The sequence below is a fragment of the Somniosus microcephalus genome, chromosome 4 (assembly GCF_052327205.1).
Source record: "Somniosus microcephalus isolate GS21.2 chromosome 4, FLI_Smic_1.0, whole genome shotgun sequence".
In the NCBI taxonomy this organism is placed as follows: Eukaryota; Metazoa; Chordata; class Chondrichthyes; order Squaliformes; family Somniosidae; genus Somniosus; species Somniosus microcephalus.
Genome location: NC_140990.1, coordinates 322,749,170 through 322,769,642, shown reverse-complemented (window position 1 = coordinate 322,769,642; position 20,473 = coordinate 322,749,170). Strand labels below are relative to the sequence as shown.

The following is a 20,473-nucleotide window of genomic DNA, read 5'->3' as shown; positions in this document are numbered from 1 at the left end:
CTCACCTGTCCAAATATCTCCTTATGTGGCTCGGTGTCAAATATTGTTTGATAAGGCTCCCGTGAAGCACCTTGGAACGTTTAATAAGGCACCATATCAATGCAAGTAGTAGTTGTTGCTAAGCCGGTTGCTTTTAGCTGGTGAAACACTACGTGTACTTGGGACTCCTGAAGTTTTAGCTGTTGCCAACCTGCACCTCTGCTCTCTCAACCTAGGCAAGAGGAGCCCTACCAATGTTTTCTAAGTAGTTTCGTAAGCACCATAATGGGTTTGTGCGCGCGTGTCAAGACCTGTCCAAACAAACAAGAGCCTACGGCATTACTGTACAAGTACTTATTTTAATTAACACCTGACTGTTGTTAGAGGAAATGATTTGCAGTGGCAAGTGATCTGTTATTGCACAAATGCACTTGGATGCCAGCGTTTTCACTGCCGCAGGGACATGGGCAGTAATTACACTACACCTGGTAAGTATGGAAATTCACAGGATATTTTGCCATAACAAATCACTTGCCCTACTTGTATTGCCAAATGATATCTGGACCCATCGTACCCCTCTAATCCTACTGGCAACTTTTGGCCCATAAACTAAAATTTCAAGTCTATAAAGGAATTACACCATTCTGCAAATTTCAGTTTCTATGATGCTTATTTTATTTTTGCATGTGCACATCTTGCACACTCTTCTCAAGGAATTCTACCAAGTTATTGATTGACGAAATTCTTTTTTTTTTGTTCACATTTCTGGTAAATCCTTAGCCAACATGTATAGTGTTATGTACATCACTTTCTGTGGAGGGGCTTTGTTGTGAAATGCTGGTAACCTACTCGAATGGTACCAGGGATGAGGGACTCAGTTATGTGGCGAGAATAGAGACGCTGGGATTGTTCCCCTTGGAGCAGATGATAAGGGGAGATTTAACAGAGGTGTTCATACTTATGAGGGGTTTTGATAAAGTAAGGAGAAACTGTTTCCACTGGCAGGAGGGTCAGTAACCAGAGGACACAGATTTAAGGTAATTGGCAAAAGAACCAGAGGGGAGATGGAGAATTTTTTTTTTAATGCAGTGAGCCGTTATGATCAGAAACGCACCGCCTGAAAGGATGGTGAACATAACATAAGAAGTAAGAGCAGGAGTAGGCCATACAGCCCCTTGAGCCTGCTCTGCCATTCAATAAGATCGTGGCTGATCATCGACCTCAACTCCACATTCCCGCCCGATCTACATATCTCTTGATTCCCCTCGAGTCAAAATCTATCTATCTCAGCCTTGAATATACTCAAAGATTCAGCATGCCCAGCCCTCTGGGGCACAGCATTCCAAAGATTCACAACCCTCTGAGTGAAGAAATTCCTCCTCATCTCAGTCTCCTACCCCTTATCCTGAGACTTTGCCCCCTAGTTCCAGACACTCCAGCCAGGGTAAACAACCTCTCAGCATCTACCCTGTCAATCCCCTTCAGAATCTTAAATGTTTCAATGAGATCACCTCTCATTCTTCTAAACTCCAGAGAGTATCGGCCCATTCTACACAATCTCTCCTCATAGGACAGCCCTCTCATCCCAGGAATCAATCTAGTGAACCTTCGCTGCACCGCCTCCAAGGCAAGTATATCCTTCCTTGGATAAGGAGACCAAAACTGTGCACAGTTCTCCAGGTGTGGTCTCACCAAGGCCCTGTACAATTGTAGCAAGACTTCCTTACTCTTATACTCCAACCCCCTTGCAATAAAGGCCAACATGCCATTTGCCTTCCTTATTGCTTGCTGTACCTGCATGCTAGCTTTCTGTGTTTCTTGCACGAGGACACCCAAATCTCTCTGAACACCAACATTTGAAAGTTTCTCACCATTTAAGTGTTCTATTTTTCTATTCTTCCTACCAAAGCTGAATCAGTAATAACTTTCAGAAGTTAATTGGCTAAGTACTTGAAAAGGAAAAAAATTGCAGGGCTATGGACAAAGAGCGGGGGAATCGGACTAATTGGATAGCTCTTTCAAAGAGCAGGCACGATGAGCTGAATGGTCTCCTCCTGTGTTCTATGATTCTAATCCTTGTGATGGTAGAGCCCATTTCAGATTAAAAATTGTTCTAGCACACAAAGGTTAGAATTTTGTCCCCTTTCAGGTACACTAATATGCCTTTGGTCAATGAATTTATTGACATGTTCTAGTTGCAATAACAGGCTCCTTCCTCTTTGTAAATGGGAGCTTGAAAAGAAATGTCAGTGGTACCTGGCGTTGAATGCATTCATCAGCAATGCCTTACTGTAGTGCACTATGTTCTGTAAGTTTTTTTTTAATCACTGCTGAAGTAATCTACTGATTTGTCAACGTGTTGTCATGGGGTTTAAAGCATTATTGAGTTGCCATTTTGCTCGGGCTGACAAAGCTGCGATTGTCCTGGCCAACCAAGGACGACTGTGAAGCCTTTTGAAAATATTCTTGGCACTGTGCAAGATGAAATGTTTCCAAAAAGGCTATTTCAACTATTTGGCTTGGTACCAATGGCAAAGGTAGTTTCAACAAATGGGCTTTCGTACTTTAATGCACCGTATCTTTATTGGACAGTTCTCCTTTACTATTGCAAACATTAAGCCCCTGCATTGGATACTAAACCTGTTGGATGAATAGCTGGTCCTGACTCGACTAGACTGAAGCATCTTCTGGCTTTGGTCTGAAAGTTGTTCATTGCTTCTGAAGAGCTGCTGTTTTCGACCTTCACTTCATAGCTGGCTTTATTCACTTGTACAGTCTTTGTTTTCATTTCATATTGCCTTTCATTTTTTATTGTGTTGAAATTCTGATACTTGAAAATGATTCTGAATAAGATTTCATTGGCGTTAATACGCACAGTAAATGTTGGCATCGATTCACTGTTGTAATTTTTGTTCTGTGCTTTTAAGGTTGATCCACGCTGGACAGCTGCTCAATGGATTAGCTGGCCCTGCCGTTGTGAATGCGCCTCCATTTCTCTCGACAACCTGGTTCCCTCCAGACCAGAGAGCTACAGCCACTGCCATTGCATCGCTGTTCAACTACTTTGGTGGGGCTTTTGCGTTTTTGGTCGGCCCTTTGGTAGTTCCGGCACCCAATGGCACCACGCCTCTGCTTACTGCCTCCAGCAATGACATTGACTCTATAAAGGACCGTATTCAAGCTCTGTTATACGCAGGTGAATAACGGGAAGAATAATTTGCTCTATTTCCTTGTTCTTAATCTTTACTGATGTTTGCCTCGATACCCGGAGGTGTATGCAGCACACCAGCTAGTATTCTCTCCTTCTGAGAAGACCTAGCCTCTACTCTGTGCTTTCCCATGCGGGCCTGGTTGAGATGGTGATGGTAACGTGAGGAATTGTAGAAGCCTTCAGTCTTGCGAGAAACCACCTAATAGGGGAACCTTTGTAGAGTTGTATCTATCTATCTATATATAAAAGCGGTTGATCTGTCCTTCCGTCTGTCTGTCTGTCCGGCTATACACACTCAAGTTATGGAGCGTACCTACACGTGCGTTACATCAAAAGAAAGCTTATCATTAGGGGACTCTCATAGGCGTATTTACTTTTTGGTCACACACACATTGTTCGGACAGTATACAAAAATCCTCAAAACTCCACTCATTAGCGGTTGACTAATCCTACCTCTCATTAGTACGATAGCAAAATACTGCGGATGTTGGAAATCCGAAATAACAACAGAAAATGCTGGAAAAACTCAGCAGGTCAGGTTGAGTGACATGCTGCTTCACCAATCGTACAGTTCAGTGACCTGATGGTTCACCAATCGGTGCGTCACGGGTGGGACCTAATCCTCCAGTCTCCCTAAACTTTGCCGCCATTTTTTTCATCCCCACAGTGACAACAGCAGCCAAACAAACCCCCACATTGCGACTCCGGGAGCGGCAGGTAAGTTTACACACAGCGGGTGGGTCATCGGCAGCGGCCGGCCGTCAACCGCGCGATCCGCGGGGGAGCTCAGCTGGGGTCCGTCTCGGCCCCAGAGCCCGACCGGGCCTGAAGCGCTAGGCCCCGCACCGTCGGTATCACAACGGCACCGGGCCTGACAGAGGGGACAGACAGGGGCAGGGAGACCGCGCGCCCCAAAATTGCCCTGGCAACGCCGGGCACCCCCTGCTAGTAAGAGAACAAACCGTCTAGAAAAGTTAAATCTGGAACACTACTTCGAGTTAAACCCTGACAATAAAACGAGCGGACAGGTTTGAACTTCTTGCTGTCAGGAAGTTGTTTATGCAGAGTGATCAAAGGAACCTTAGAATCGCTTACAAAACAGCTGTTGGAGGGGGGTAGGGGTGGGCTAAGTTTTTTTTTCTTCGCTGAATGGCCCCACCTCCTCCATACATATCTTGAGTCTCTCCCTCTCCTTACCACTCTTGGTATACAACATGTGCCTCCAGGATATAACATGTAAAGAAACCGAGCATAGTTAATGAATAAACTGAAACAGAGAGTTAGCATGCAGGTGCAGCAACAAATTAGGAAGGCAAATGGTATGTTAGCCTTTATTGCAAGAGCATTGGCGTATGAGTGTAAGGAGGTCTTGCTGCAATTACATAGAGCTTTGGGAGACCACACCTGGAGTCCTGTGCACAGTTTTGGTCTACTTACCTCAGGGAGGATATGCTTGCCTTTTGAGAGGATGCAACGAAGGTTCACTAGACTGATTCCTGGGCTGAGGGGATTGTCCTAAGAGGAGAGATTGAGTAGAATTGACCAATATTTTCTGGAGTTTTGAAGAATGAGAGGTGATCTCACTGAAACGTATAAAATTCTTTTGTTAAATTCAGTTCTGACGAAAGGTCATCGACCTGAAACTTTAACTCTGTTTCTCTCTCCACAGACGCTGCCCTGGCCTGCTGGGTATTTCCAGTACTTTCTGTTTTTATTTCTGATTTCCAGCATCCGCAGTATTTTGCTTTAGTAAAATTCTTAGAGGGCTTGACAGGGTAGATGCTGAGAGGTTGTTTCCCCTGGCTGGAGAGTCCAGAACTAGTGGTCCAAGTCTCAGGATAAGGGGTCGGCCATTTAGGACTGAGATGAGGAGGAATTTCTTCACTGAGGGTGGTGAATCTTTGGCATTCTCTACCCCAGAGGGCTGTGGAGGCTCAGTCATTGAGTATATTCAAGGCTGAGATCGATAGGTTTTTGGGCACTAAGGGATATGGGGAAAGTGGAGTTGAGGCCGAAGATCCGCCATGATCTTATTGAATGACGGAGCAGGCTCGAAGGGGCCGTATGACCTACTCCTGCTCCTAATTCTTATCTTCTTAGTTAGTGAATGCTTCTATTGCTTCTTGACTGCTATCTCTTTCCACCCCTTTCTGTTAGGCATTCTAGTATTTTGGAAATGATTGCCTCGTGATGTATATCATGCAAATGCCTTAAGTGGCTTCTCCAGACACCCGGGACTTTTGGCATGCCTAGGAATCTGTCTCGGATCAGGGCTTTGGATACAAATTAATAGCCTGTCTAATCGTTCCATGCAAGCTCTGTTTTATCACGGATTGCTCGTTGACAAGTTTATACACCTAACTGACAGACAGAACACGTTACTGGATCACAGGATATACCACTTGCTGGAGAAAGCTTCAGATCCTGTTCAATGTTGTTGATGTAAATTTGTCCACAAATAATGCGCACAGTTGCTGTGTACTCTCCCAAATAATTGGAATATAACACAGAACATTAAGTTGACAACAGTGATAATCCATAAATCTCGCTCCATCCATCCAGAGTTTATGTATGATTACTGTATCATGGAATTCTGCTGTCTTGTTTTGCAGTGGTCTCTTTTACCCACCTTTCATCCATATGACCTTGATACCCTTACCGAATATTAAAAAAAGCTGTCAATCTCCATCTTGAAAATTTCAATTGGCCCAGCATCCGCAGCCTTTTGGGGGGAGAGAATTCCACATTTCCACTACCCTTTGTGTGGAAAAAGTGCTTCCTGAATGACTTAGCTCTAATTTTAAGATTGTGCCCGCTTGTCCTGGGTTCCCCCACCAGAGGAAATAGCTTCTCTGTATACTCTATGGAATTCTTTTATAATTTTAAACACCTCAATTAGATCACGCCTGTTGACAGCAGAGGCAGTTTTGAGCCAACGCCATTATCCATTTACAGTATTGCATGCCCCAGATTAATGCCATTAATGGAGCTAGCTAGTGCCAATAACTTGACTCAAAGGCTACGGAATAATGGCCCTTTTTGGAGAAAAGCACTTCCTCCATTATGTATTCCTGCTGCAGTTTATTTCAATCACACCTCACTCACTGTTGTGTCTTTTGTGGCCCCGTGATGGGTTTTGTCAATCCATGCCCTGTGACCAAACTTTTTCTTTTTAAACCCTGTTTTTACTAAGGTCATTATCAGAACAGCTGCTCAGTAGCAATTTTGTACAACTTAAGCAGTTGGTATATGAATGTGCTGGCTTACCGGAAAGGATCTCGTGTTCAGCTCCGCAACCACGTTTTGTTTTTCTTTTGAACTGTTTGCGTTGCACGCTGATTGCATTGTGCTCGCTCAGATGTTAGAATGCTCTTTGTGTTGTCTACTGCAAAGTCGCAGTTCTACTAAACCTGCCACATTTTTGGAGCAAGATCCAGTCGTCCTTTCGCCGTACTTTTCCACAATGCCAAAAAAATTGCACTCCCACTGAAATCTTAATGGGGAAATTAAGCAGCTGATTAACGGGCAGCTCTTAAATGTCCACTTCTGTAGAGCGAATCGCAGCTGAAATGTCATTAATTTAAATTGAGTCCTTCTAATCAGCTAACAGAATTCTTGAAACGGTGCCGTTCTCTTTTTGAATATCTATCTTGCTTAAAAAGGAAAGTGTTGGAGACAACCGGGCCAGACTTGGTTGCCAAGACTAATCGCTCACGGTTGCTGAAACAATGAATGCTGCTGAAATGACATAATTGTTGTGGCACCCTGGGTTGGCTCTTTCAGCAGATTCCTCTCCATGTGTTCTCAACCTGCCTTCGTGCCCACGTTTGATGCTTTAGCTGATCAAATTAAATTGGGGAGGTGGTGGGGAAGCTTTTACAGTTGGTTCTAACTTTTATTTTCTTGTCTTCAAAGAGAAGGGCGTGCCATCAAGAGAACTTGAGCTGTTGGCTCTCTCTCTCTAAATTGGCAATCGTCAGCCAGCACCGTTCTGTACAGTAATCTTGAACTTAGCGCTGTTGATCTTAATTTGCAATCTTTTGTGATGCAGTCTCATCCATGTTTTAAAAAAAAAAATAGAGCTCTTAATTCTGGGAGTGGGGGGAATAGTAGGTGGAGGAGGAGATGAAAGTGGTTTGTGGAGAACGAATGTATGGCAGAGTAGGTACTCGAGAAAATATTTCCACAGGTGTATCCTGGCTGTGGGTGTAATGCAGTTTACCTTCATCTCGTGGACTGCAGCGGTCCTAGAAACATAGAAGATAGGAGCAGGAGTAGGCCATTCGGCCCCTCGAGCCTGCTCCGCCATTCAATGAGATCATGGCTGATCATCCAAATTCAGTACCCTGTCCCTGCCTTCTCCCCATATCCCTTGATCCCTTTCGCCTTAAGAAATATATCCAACTCCGTCTTGAATATATTTAATGAACTGGCCTCCACCGCCCTCTGTGGCAGAGAATTCCACAGGTTCACCACTCTCTGGGTGAAGAAATTCCTCCTCATTTCAGTCCTAAATGGCTTATCCCTTATCCTTAGACTATGACCCCTGGTTCTGGACTCCCCAGCCATCAGAAACATCCTTCCAGCATCTAGTCTGTCCAGGCCTGACAGAATTTTATAGGTTTCGATGAGATCCCCTCTCAATCTTCTAAACTCCAGTGAGTATAAGCCCAATCGACACAATCTCTCCTCATACGTCATTCCTGCCACCTTCTCGTGGGTAATTAGGGATGGACAATAAATGCTGGCCTTGCCAGCGGACGCCCACATCCCATGAACCAATTAAAAAAAAAAAAAATTTAAAAAAAAAAGTGTGACTGGCAGTGCTCCCTTTGCTCCAGGTGAGCTCGCTTTTAAATTGAAAAATCCACACATTTACGGAATTTTGAATCATAATGGTTACAGCATTGAAGAAGCCCATCGCGCCCATGCCGCTTCACTGCAGGAGCACTTCAGCTAGTCCCACTCCCCTGCCCTTTCCCCGTAGCCCTGCAAATTTATTTCCTTCAGATACTTATCCAACTCCCTTTTGAAAGCCGTGATTGAATTTGCCTTCACCACCCTTTCAGGCAGTACATTTCCAGATCTTAGCCACTCGCTGCGTAAAAAAAGTTTTTTCTTGCATCGCCTTTGGTTCTTTTGCCAATCACCTTGAATCTGTGTCCTCTGGTTCTCGACCCTTCTACCAATGGGAACAGTTTCTCTCTATCTACTCTGTCCAGACCCCTCATGATTTTGAACATCTCTATCAAATCTCCTCTCAACCTTCTCTGCTCCAAGGAGAACAACCCCAGCTTCTCCAGTCTATCCACGTAACTGAAGACCCTCATTCCTGGAATCATTCTCGTAACTCTTTTCTGCACCCTCTCTAAGGCCTTCACATCCTTCCTAAAGCGTGGTGCCCAGAATTGGACACAATACTCCAGTTGGGGCCGAAATAGTGTTTTATAAAGGTTCATCATAATTTCCACACTTGTACTCTATACCTCTATTTATGAAGCCCAGGATCCCGTAAGTCGTTTTAACTGCTTTCTCAACCTGCCCTGCCACCTTCAACCATTTGTGCACACATACCCCCAGGTGTCTCTGTTCGTGCATCCCTTTCAAAATTGTACCATTTAGTTTATACGTCCTCTCATTATTTTTACCAAAATGTATCACTTCACACTTTTCTACTTTAAATTTCACCACTCTCCTCACTGTTCACTATACTTCCAAGTTGTGTGCCATCTGCAAATTTTCAAATTGTGCCCTGTACACCCACGTCCAAGTCATTAATAAATATCAAGAAAAGCAGTGGTCCTAGAACCGACCCCTGGGGAACACCACTGTATACAGGAAACTTTGTGATATCCGGCACCGACGGGACCGTGCTGTTGCCGTCCCATCAAAACTGCCGGACAAACCAGCGCTAATGTTAAAACATACGGAAGCTTTTGAGCTCCGTATCTAGCAACAAACCCTGTTGCTTAGCAACGGCTTCTAAACAGTCGGCCGTACCTTGCAAGCGTCTCTGTAGCTAAGCAACAGCTTCAGCGAGACCTTGCAGAGCCTGACTAGTGGGGGGAAAAAAAGCAACGAAAAGAAAAAAAACTTACTGAACCGACTCCTGAATTTTGCCGGTGGCTCGAGCATTCCGGACAGTTAACCTCTGGATAAACCAAAGTTTCCTGTACCACCTTCCAGTCCGAAAAACAACCATTCACCACTACTCCCTGTTTCCTATCACTTAGTCAATTCCGTATCCATGCTGCCACTGTCCCTCTTATTCCATGAGCTTCAACTTTGCCGAACGCCTTTTGAAAATCCATGTATAGTACGTCAACTGCATTACCCTCATCAGCCCTCTCTGTTACCTCATCAAAGAACTCAATCAAGTTAGTTAAACACGATTTGCCTTTAACAAATCGGTGCTGGCTTTCCTTAATTAATCCACACTTGTCCAAGTGACTGTGACTTGCTCCCCTAACTCTCGAATTGCTTTTCCACTCTTCTTTCTCCCCCTCCCTGTACAACTGAGCCATCCGTGGTGCTTGGCTCTGGCTATACTGCTGAGAGGAACCATCGCCCTCACCAGTACTCCGAATCGAATACTGGTTGGAGAGCGAGATGCACTTTGGACTCTTGCACTACTTGCCTGGTCCTCCTCCTTCTGTCTAGTGGTCACCTATTCCCTTTCTGCCTGCACACTCTTTATCTGTGGGGTGACCACCTCCTGGAATGTGCTATCCACAAAGCTCTCAGCCTCACAGATGCAGTGCAGTGACGCCAGCTGCTGCTCAAGCTCCAAAACCCGGAGCTCGAGCTCCTCCAGCTGACGACACTTCCTGCACATATGGTTGTCCAGGAGACGGGAAGCGTCTTGGAGTCCCCACATGGCACAGGCTGTGCATTCCACGGGACTAAGCTGCCCTGCCATGCCTTTACTTAATAGACTATTAACTAGAAACACTTACCAGCTACTCACCAATCAGCTCCTTCCCAGGTGGTGACGTCACTTTAGCTGTTTTGTAGTTGTTGTTTTCGCTGGAGGTACTCCACCTCCTCGCTGCTCCAGTCTGCGCTCTCTGGGCCTCCCGCTCGATTTATACTCCGCCTCCAATCAATCACCTACCTGCTCCTGTGACGTCACTCCTTGTTTTTTGTTTTTTAAGTCTCCTCTCGGTTCCCTTAATGCCGCCACTCCCACTCAGCTCCATGCTGTGTTCTGGGCCTTCTCCTCTCCGCTCCCTTAATGCCGCCACTCCCATTCAGCTCCGTGCTGCGTTCTGGCCTTCTCTCCGCCCCCTTAATGCCACCACTCCCACTCTGCTCCGTGCTGTGTTCTGGGCCTTCTCTCCGCTCCCTTAATGCCACCACTCCCACTCGGCTCCGTGCTGTGTTCTGGGCCTTCTCCTCTCCGCTCCCTTAATGCCACCACTCCCACTCGGCTCCGTGCTGTGTTCTGGGCCTTCTCCTCTCCGCTCCCTTAATGCCACCACTCCCACTCCGCTCCGTGCTGTGTTCTGGGCCTTCTCTCCGCTCCCTTAATGCCACCACTCCCACTCCGCTCCGTGCTGTGTTCTGGGCCTTCTCCTCTCCGCTCCCTTAATGCCACCACTCCCACTCAGCTCCGTGCTGTGTTCTGGGCCTTCTCTCCGCTCCCTTAATGCCACCACTCCCACTCCGCTCCGTGCTGTGTTCTGGGCCTTCTCCTCTCCGCTCCCTTAATGCCACCACTCCCACTCAGCTCCGTGCTGTGTTCTGGCCTTCTCTCCGCTCCCTTAATGCCACCACTCCCACTCGGCTCCGTGCTGTATTCTGGGCCTTCTCTCCGCTCCCTTAATGCCACCACTCCCACTCGGCTCCGTGCTGTGTTCTGGGCCTTCTCCTCTCCGCTCCCTTAATGCCACCACTCCCACTCGGCTCTGTGCTGCGTTCTGGGCCTTCTCCTCTCCGCTCCCTTAATGCCACCACTCCCACTCGGCTCCGTGCTGTGTTCTGGGCCTTCTCCTCTCCGCTCCCTTAATGCCACCACTCCCACTCAGCTCCATGCTGTGTTCTGGGCCTTCTCCTCTCCGCTCCCTTAATGCCGCCACTCCCACTCAGCTCCGTGCTGTGTTCTGGGCCTTCTCCTCTCCGCTCCCTTAATGCCACCACTCCCACTCAGCTCTGTGCTGTGTTCTGGGCCTTCTCCTCTCCGCTCCCTTAATGCCACCACTCCCACTCAGCTCTGTGCTGTGTTCTGGGCCTTCTCCTCTCCGCTCCCTTAATGCCACCACTCCCACTCAGCTCCGTGCTGTGTTCTGGGCCTTCTCTCCGCTCCCTTAATGCCACCACTCCCGCTCAGCTCCGTGCTGTGTTCTGGGCCTTCTCCTCTCCGCTCCCTTAATGCCACCACTCCCACTCGGCTCCGTGCTGTGTTCTGGGCCTTCTCCTCTCCGCTCCCTTAATGCCACCACTCCCACTCAGCTCCATGCTGTGTTCTGGGCCTTCTCCTCTCCGCTCCCTTAATGCCACCACTCCCGCTCAGCTCCGTGCTGTGTTCTGGGCCTTCTCTCCGCTCCCTTAATGCCACCACTCCCGCTCAGCTCCGTGCTGTGTTCTGGGCCTTCTCCTCTCAGCTCCCTTAATGCCACCACTCCCACTCGGGTCCACACAGCCCGTTTAAGTGGCCACGTGACCCAAAAAAAATTACAGGGAACATTGGTGAGTGGATAAACCAACCTGTTTCAAGTGTCTGGGTCACCAAGTTGTAAATATAATGCGTAGCTACATGTTTATGCTACTTCCTTGGTCTAAGTACCAAGGATGCTTTATTTTTAACAAGGAAGAAAGAGGATACTTTCGAAGGCAGAGTGATGCTGACAGTGCAACGGTGTGGCCAGCATGCCGATGCTAAGACTCTTTGTCCGAATTGGGTTTGATCACCGAGTCTTATTCATTCCACAAGAATAGATTTCTCCAATCAGTGTCAATGTATTTCACGACACTGACTTTTTTTTTTCCTCTTCCAGAATTTGGCGTGACTGCTTTGCTGTTGGCCGCTGTGATAGCCTACTTCCCATCTCAACCTCCTCTTCCGCCCAGTATAGCTGCTGCAAGCCAGAGGCTCAACTACAGGAGCAGCTTCTGCAGACTTCTTGGGTAAGTTGGTCCTGTTGGGTAATTTACATTCAGGCAGCGCTGAGAATTCTGTGTACGAGACATCGTTAGACCTTGTTAAGATCTTGATGCTGAGCAGAGCTTTTGTAGCACCAGGTGATCTGTGATTGACAAGAGCCTTGTGCTATTTTTGAAATGTAGAGTATCTTCATCCACGAACCATTACTGATGGGTGAGGAAAAGCATTACTTCAGGTACCTAGGAACATTTTATAAATATCCCTTGATGCTATCAGATTAGATCAATTCTGAACTTGCTACTGTGACTACACTGTTAATCAGTCTTGAAGATCATGTAATTAAGTATTAAAATTGAACTCCCTCTGTGCACATTGGTTACTGAATCCAGAATCAGAGTTAAAGCTGGATATATGAGTTTCTTCGTAATTCCTTTTTATCAGGGGCTTTTGTTATTAATTCTCTCTCCATTTTAACTTTGTGATTTTATCCTGTACAGCACCATATCATCGTAAAAATATTTCCAAGGTTTATTGTTTTTTCCTTTTTTTGAATGATCTTTCAAGAAGAACTCAACTTGTGACTTGAACCTCCTCAATCTTAAGGTATTAGATATGGTATTGAAAGATGGTGAATAAGAACATAAGAAATTTGGGCAGGAGTAGGCCATCAGGCCCTTTTGAGCCTGCTCTGCCATTCAACAAGATCATGGCTGATCTTCGACCTCAACGCCGCCTTCCCACGCTATCCCCATATCCCATAAGAACAATGCAGAATGCAGTTATGGCAGTCAGAAAACCATCTTCACGTTCTTGCTGGTTTTACTCCCTTTGTGTCCTTGTGAGTGTAGATCTGCTTCAGGTATCTGAATGCACTGCCTGAAAGGGTGGTGGTGGCAGATTCAATCGTGGCTTTCAAAAGGGAATTGGATAAATACCTGAAGGAAAAACATTTGCAGGGCTACGGGGAAAGGGCGGTGGAGTGGGACTAGCTGAAGTGCTCTTGCAGAGAGCCGGCACGGGCTTGACGGGCCGAATGGTCTCCTCCTGTGCTGTAACCATTCTATGATTTGGTGAAGCCAGATCTAAAACCTCTGACCAGAGTAAGGCTTGATCCAGTTATTACAGCTCTTGTCTCTATAGGCGATTGTAGGTTCAGACCACACTTGAGGACTTAAGTACATAATTTAACCTGATACTTAAGTGCAGTACTTGTTCAAGTTTTATATTTGCATGTGAATTGAAATGGAAGCACATTAAGGGAGCCTTGTAAATAATGTCTTGTTTTATGTTCATTAAAGTACCTAATTGGAAGTTAACTGACCACTAGGAAGCTAAGCATAACAGTTTCCAACTTAAAATATTTTGACTGCATTGCTGACCCTCAGATGAGGTATAATCATAGAACAGCACAGAATAGTACAGCACAGAAGGCGACCATTCGGCCCATCGAGTCTGTGCCGGCTCTTTCCAAGAGCGATCCAGTTAGTCCCACTCCCCCGCTCTTTCCCCATATCCCTGCAATTTTTTCTCCTTCAAGTATTTATTCAATTCCCTATTGAAGACTACTATTGAATCTGCATCCACCACCCGATCAGGCAGTGCATTCCAAATCCTAACCACTCGTTGCGTAAAAAGGTTTTCCCTCGAGGTGTTCTTGTTTGCCTGTTCTGACGATTTAAATTGATGTTCAGGATTCCATGGCACTATTCGGGAAAAAGCTTAGGGTGTTCTGATATTTTGGTCAACATTCCTCCTCTACCATCCCAAAAAACAAACGGATTAACTGTCCTTTCATCCATTCATCTTTTTTATTCGTTTATGGGATGTGGGCGTCGCTGGCAAGGCCAGCATTTATTGTCCATCCCTAGATGCCCCTTGAGAAGGTGGTGGTGAGCCACCTTCTTGAACCGCTGCAGTCCGTGTGGTGAAGGTACTCCCACCGTGCTGTTAGGTAGGGAGTTCCAGGATTTTGACTCAGTTTGTGGGATTATACTGAGTGCAATATGGCCAGATAACAATTGGTGCGTTTCAGAGTAATTTATTGTATGTGAAATGTTGTACAATGTTTGCAAGATACGATGAGGCGCTAAATAAATGCAAGTCTTTCTTCAAAATTTTAGTTCTTTCCGATAACTTTATTTTGTGGATGCTCCTCTGTCATCCTCTGAAGGCCATAACTGATGCTGTGAAATGGTTCCACAGATGGTGGTAGCCATCTGGTACCTTACCCAATAGGCCATTCTTTGTGTGAGCCTCGAAACAACGAATGTTGGCAAGCGTTTCTCTTCTCCCCTAATAGGAGGGGACGTTGTAGCTAAACTCATTCTGCCCATATGTATGCACTTTCTAGCTTGGCTCACTGGATAATAATCATTAGTAGGAACCTTGGCTAACTCCCTACTTGGGTGTGCCCATCTGCCGCTGTGGTTCAGCTCATGCTAATGGAGCACAGGCTGGCAATCAAACCTAGAAGCTTCCTGTGTGGTCTTTATGGCTCAGTAATATACTGTGCCGCATGTTTACCCGTTAAGCCATTGGGTCTGTGACTCACTGAACTCGTATGTACACGTTATAATAAGGGATCCGTAAAGAACATTTGTCATAGCTGCTGGGTTGTTAACAGCTTGTGACAATACTCTGATTACGTTTTGTTTAGTAAGACTTCTAAAATAAGAACACGAGAACATAAGAGATAGGAGCATGAGTAGGCTCTTTGGCCCTTCAAGCCTGCTCTTCAGTTCAATAAGATCATGGCTGATCTTTTACCTTAATTCCACCTTCCCGCACTATCCCCATATCCCTTGATTCCCTTAATATTCAAAAATCGATTTATCTATCTTGAATATACAGGTTGAACCCCGGTAATCCGGCACCCGACGGTCCGGCACCTTCAGTGGTCCAGCACGAGGAAGGTCCTGCTGTCATATTCCCTCCCTGGGATGGGTCCGGCTCGGGTCAGGATCAGCGCCTGGACCGCGCAGCATCGCCGACGGCTCGGCGGAGCGATCGAGCCCGAGCAGCCCGTGGGCGGCGGCACAGGGAGGGCAGCAGCAGGAAGAAGAGGAGCAGGTGGTGGCGGTGTTTGTGGTGACTTTCGACACCTTCAGTGGTTCGGAATTTTCAATGGTCCGGCACCGGCCTGGTCCCGAGGGTGCCGGATTACCCGGGTCCAACCTGTACTCAACGACTGAGCCTCCACAGCCCTTTTGGGGTAGAGAATTCCAAAGATTCATAACCCTTTGAATGAAGAAATTTCTCCTCCTCTCAGTCCTAAATGGCCGACCCCTTATCCTGAGACTGTGACCCCTGGTTTGTCTTGTCATAATGAAGATACAACCTCAAGCAACTTCTTACAGTATGAGATAACTGTTGTATACAAGTTGGTTCAGTGCCACAGGCATGACCTGCAAGTAATGTTTTGAATATTTTTTTCTTGCCACCGTAGCAATTTCAGGTTTCTGATGATTGCGTTTGCCTTTGCCGTACCTCTGGGAATATTAGCGGGTTGGTCAGGAGTACTGGATGTAATTCTAACACCACTCAAAGTGAGCCAGGTAAGAAATTGGGATCGATCTTGCCTCTCCTTCGATCAAAAGTTCAGACACCATTCCTTAAAACAATTCTAATATGCCAGCTCCTCTACAGCATGCAGGTATGGCTCCTTGGCGCAACGTGCCCAGGTTACCTCAAAGAATTAGCCAGATGTAATTGCCCAGGTTGTTACTTCAGGATTATCTTCATTGTTCACAGAAATCACAGAAACCCCACAGTGCAGATAGAGGCCATTTCGGCCCATTAAGCCTGCACTGACACATATCCCACCCGATCCCTGTAACCCCACGTATTTAATCCCCCTAACACTAAGGGTCAATTTATCATAGCCAATCAACCTAACCCGCACATCTTTGGACTGTGGGAGGAAACCGGAGCACCCGGAGGAAACCCACGCAAACACGGGGAGAATGTGCAAATTGGGCATCTGTCTTTAAGGTTTTTCTGATCGAGCAAGCCTTCAGTTATAAGTGATGTGAAGGATATAATAAATAGATGGATGCTTCTTTAAAGAAAATCTTTGGTGCTGTGTACTGCAGCCTTATCGAGAACACTTATTGAGCAAAGGTTCCAAGTCGGTGGTCAGTCATCCTGGTTGGATCTCCCAGTGAGATTAAGAAGTAGTGACATGCTGCACACTCTTGGAATGGTGCATGGCCCAGAGATTCAAGAACGTCAAAAATAGGTTTTCATTCTATATTTCAGGTAAATACTTGAAGGGGGAAAAAAAATTGCAGGGCTTTGGGGAAAGAGCAGAGGAGTGGGACTAGTTGGATCGCTCTACCGAAGAGCCGGCACAGTCGCGATGGGCTGAATGGCCCCCTTCTGTGCTGTATTATTCTATAATTCCTTTGCAACAGGTGCCTTTTTCAACTAGAACACCACCTGTAACTGTAAGGTCCAACATTATTGTTCTACGGCAGCCCATTATAGAGAGATCTGAATAATATCTTGTTTTGAAAGAGGCAGTAGTAAGTAAACCACTTCATTGTGTTCTTTTAACTTTTCTCTTTTTAGGTTGATGCTGGCTGGATTGGGTTTTGGTCAGTAATCGGTGGCTGTGTTGTTGGAATAGTGATTGCAAGGTCAGTCCTATTTACATTTATCTACCCAAGAGACTTATAATAACGTATCCAAACATAGATTCTCTGTCAGGTTTCACTTTCAAACCATATAGTCACCTGTTTATGTGAGCGCAATATTTTCCAGGATGCTGTCCCTTTAAGAACGTGGTGTGGGGATAAATGCACTGCGTGGCTCAGAACATGCTCTCGGCCCAAGTTTGGAAGGACAAAATGTATCATTGTATTAATGTGTTTCACAGTTCACACGAGGGAGACAATTTAATGCACCACGGTGGAAGTATCTAGTACAGGAAACTTTGTGCTATCCGGCACCGACGGGACCGAGCTGTTGCCGTCCCATCAAAACTGCTGGACAAACCAGCGCTAATGTTGAAACATACGGAGATTTTGAGCTCCTTATCTGGCAACAAACCCTGTTGCTTTTCAACAGCTTCTAAACAGTCGGCCGTACCTTGCAAGCGTCTCTGTAGCTTAGCAACAGCTTCAGCGAGACCTTGCAGAGCCTGACTGGTGGGGAAAAAAAAAGCAACGAAAAGAAAAAAAACCTAACGAAACGGCTCCTGATTTTTGCCGGTGGCTCGAGCATGCCGGACAGTTAACCTCCCGGATAAACCAAAGTTTCCTGTACTGAGATGAGCAACAGCTGTATGGGCTGGATTTTGTCAATGGGGACGCGTTGGGGGCGGGACTGCTGGTTGTCGGGTTTCATGAGCACATAAGAAATAGGAGCAGGAATAGGTTTCAGTCCCGCCCCCAACGACGTCCGGCCAACCCACGCTATTTTCCCTTGATTGACCTTGTTAAGCCCACCCTGAGGGCTTAGCCGGCCAATTAAGGGAAAGCCGGTGACAGAGGACGTCAGCGTATGAGCAGAAATCAGATGGCTGCTGCATCATTCTGTCATCTCTGCCGTTGAGATGAGGCACCTCCGGATCCCCAAGGGTTGAAGCCTGCAGGAAGAAGCAAAGATAAGTAAGCTTTTACTAGCACCTTACACTCACCTCTCCACACTTGCACCCATCACTCACCTCCACAGCGGACTTTGCGATCCCTCCCTCTCTTACCCCCCCCTCCCGGCAGACCCACTGCTCGCCTCGCTGACCCTGGTGAGGTTCGCAGCCGTCGGGAAGCCCGCACTTGCAGGGGTAAAATGGGAGTAAGCCGCTTAACTGCCTGTTAACAGGCAGTTAATTGGCTGTAATCCCCTTCCCACCTCGGAGACAGGTTCCTGCGTGAGTCGGGGACCCGCCTCCCAGAAAGATGGCACGGAGACGGGTTGGGAGCGGGTTCAGTACCCGCTCCCAGTTTCTGCCATTTTCCCGGCAGTCCCGCCTCCCCAGGGCTGGGAAAATTCCCCCCTATGTTTCTCTAGGTTTTGTGTGCTCCATCTCTTTATGGCTCTGAGGCCACCAATGCCCTTTGATCTATTGCTAATCCAACAAGGAATGGAAGGATATAATTTTTCTAAACAAAATCCTCAGATTGGACTTTCAGATGAATGGGCTGCAGGGCTATAATCTTTTATCCCTATCCAGATCAATTTCCCTTTGAGACTCGAGATCTATTTGATGCAAGATGACTATCTCTTTTACAAGATGAAATGTGAAGACATGCTTCAGCTTTGGCATGGGAAACTCCAGTTTCCAGTTATCTTTTTTCAATTTTCGTCCCCTGGTTTGGCTCAAAACAACTGTCCCATCACATATGATCAATTATGTCCATTAGGCATAATTAAAGCTTGGTGCTCCATCACCGTGTACTGTATAATGGGCAGCCTTGAGGAAGAGTTCATAGAGTGCATTAGGGACGGGTTCCTTGAACAGTATGTTACTGAACCAACCAGGGGGCAGGCAATCTTAGATCTGGTCCTGTGTAATGAGACAGGATTAATAAAAAATGTCCTAGTAAAGGATCCCCTTGGAATGAGTGACCATAACATGGTTGAATTCCAAATTCAGTTGGAGGGCGAGAGAGTTGGATCTCAAACCAGCGTACTAAGCTTAAATAAAGGAGAATATGAAGGTATGAGAGCAGAGTTGACTAAAGTGGACTGGGAAAATAGATTAAGGTGTAAGATGGTACAGGAGCAGTGGTGTACATTCAAGGAGATATTTCACAACTTTCAAGAAAAATATATTCCACTGAGGAAAAAGGGGCATAAAAGAAAAGACAGCCATCCGTGGCTAAGTAAAGTAATAAAGGATAGTATCCGACTGAAAACAAGGGCATATAAAGTAGCCAAATCTAGTGGGAGGATAGAAGATTGGGAAGCATTTAAAAGCCAGCAAAGAATAACTAAAAGATTAATTAAGAAAGGGAAGATAGATTATGAAAGTAAACTAGCAAAAAATATAAAAACAGATAGCAAGAGTTTCTACAGTTATATAAAAAGAAAAAGGGTGGCTAAAGTGAATGTTGGTCCCTTAGAGGACGAGACCGGGAAATTAGTAGTGGGGAACATGGAGATGGCAGAAACGCTGAATAAATATTTTGTATCAGCCTTTACAGTAGAGGACACTCAAAATATCCCAACACTGGACAAACAAGGGGCTATAGGGGGGGGAGGAGCTAAACACGATTAAAATCACTAAGGAGATGGCACTCGGTAAGATAATGGGACTTAAGGCGGATAAGTCCCCTGGACCTGATGGCTTACATCCTAGGGTCTTGAGAGAAGTAGCGGTAGGGATTGCGGATGCATTGGTGGTAATTTTCCCACCAAAGGTCCCAGCAGATTGGAAAACTGCTAATGTAACGCCCTTATTTAAAAAGGGAGGTAGACAAAAGGCTGGAAACTATAGACCAGCTAGCCTAACAGCTTTGGTTGGTAAAATGTTGGAGTCCATTATTAAGGAAGCAGTAACAGGACATTTGGATAAGCATAATTTAATCGGACAGAGTCCGCATGGTTTTATGAAGGGGAAGTCATGTTTGACAAATTTGCTCGAATTCTTTGAGGACGTAACAAACAGGGTGGATAAAGGGGAACCAGTGGATGTGGTGTATTTGGACTTCCAAAAGGCATTTGACAAGGTGCCACACAAAAGATTACTGCACAAGATAAAAAATCACGGGATTGGGGGTAATATACTGGCATGGGTGGAAGATTGGCTATCTAACAGAAAACAGAGAGTTGGGATAAATGGTTCATTCTCGGGTTGGCAATCAGTAACTAGTGGTGTTCCGCAGGGGTCAGTGCTGGGACCCCAATCTTTGCAATCTATATTAACGATTTGGAGGAGGGGACCAAGTGCGACGTATCCAAGTTTGCCGACGATACAAAGATGGGAGGGAAAGCAGTGAGTGAGGAGGACATAAAAAACCTGCAAAAGGACATAGACAGGCTAAGTGAGTGGGCAGAAATTTGGCAGATGGAATATAATGTTGGAAAGCGTGAGGTTATGCACTTTGGCAGAAAAAATCGAAGAGCAAGTTATTATCTAAATGGAAAGAAACTGCAAAGTGCTACAGTACAAAGGGATCTGGGGGTCCTGGTACATGAAACACAGAAGGTTAGTATGCAGGTACAGCAGGTGATCAGGA

General features: G+C 46.1%; 1 protein-coding gene across 3 annotated transcripts in view; it reads left to right on the top strand.

Annotated features, from left to right (window-relative positions):
* The window catches only part of slc49a4 (solute carrier family 49 member 4), a 97,020-nt gene that overhangs the window by 27,554 nt on the left and 48,993 nt on the right, over window positions 1-20,473 (top strand). For all 3 annotated transcript variants that reach the window (XM_085986842.1, XM_085986841.1, XM_085986843.1), the window contains exons 3-6: window positions 2,907-3,175; window positions 12,187-12,316; window positions 15,739-15,847; window positions 16,863-16,930. In XM_085986842.1, coding sequence (XP_085842968.1) covers window positions 2,907-3,175; window positions 12,187-12,316; window positions 15,739-15,847; window positions 16,863-16,930 — 576 coding nt within the window. The remainder of the gene's footprint in view (window positions 1-2,906; window positions 3,176-12,186; window positions 12,317-15,738; window positions 15,848-16,862; window positions 16,931-20,473) is intronic.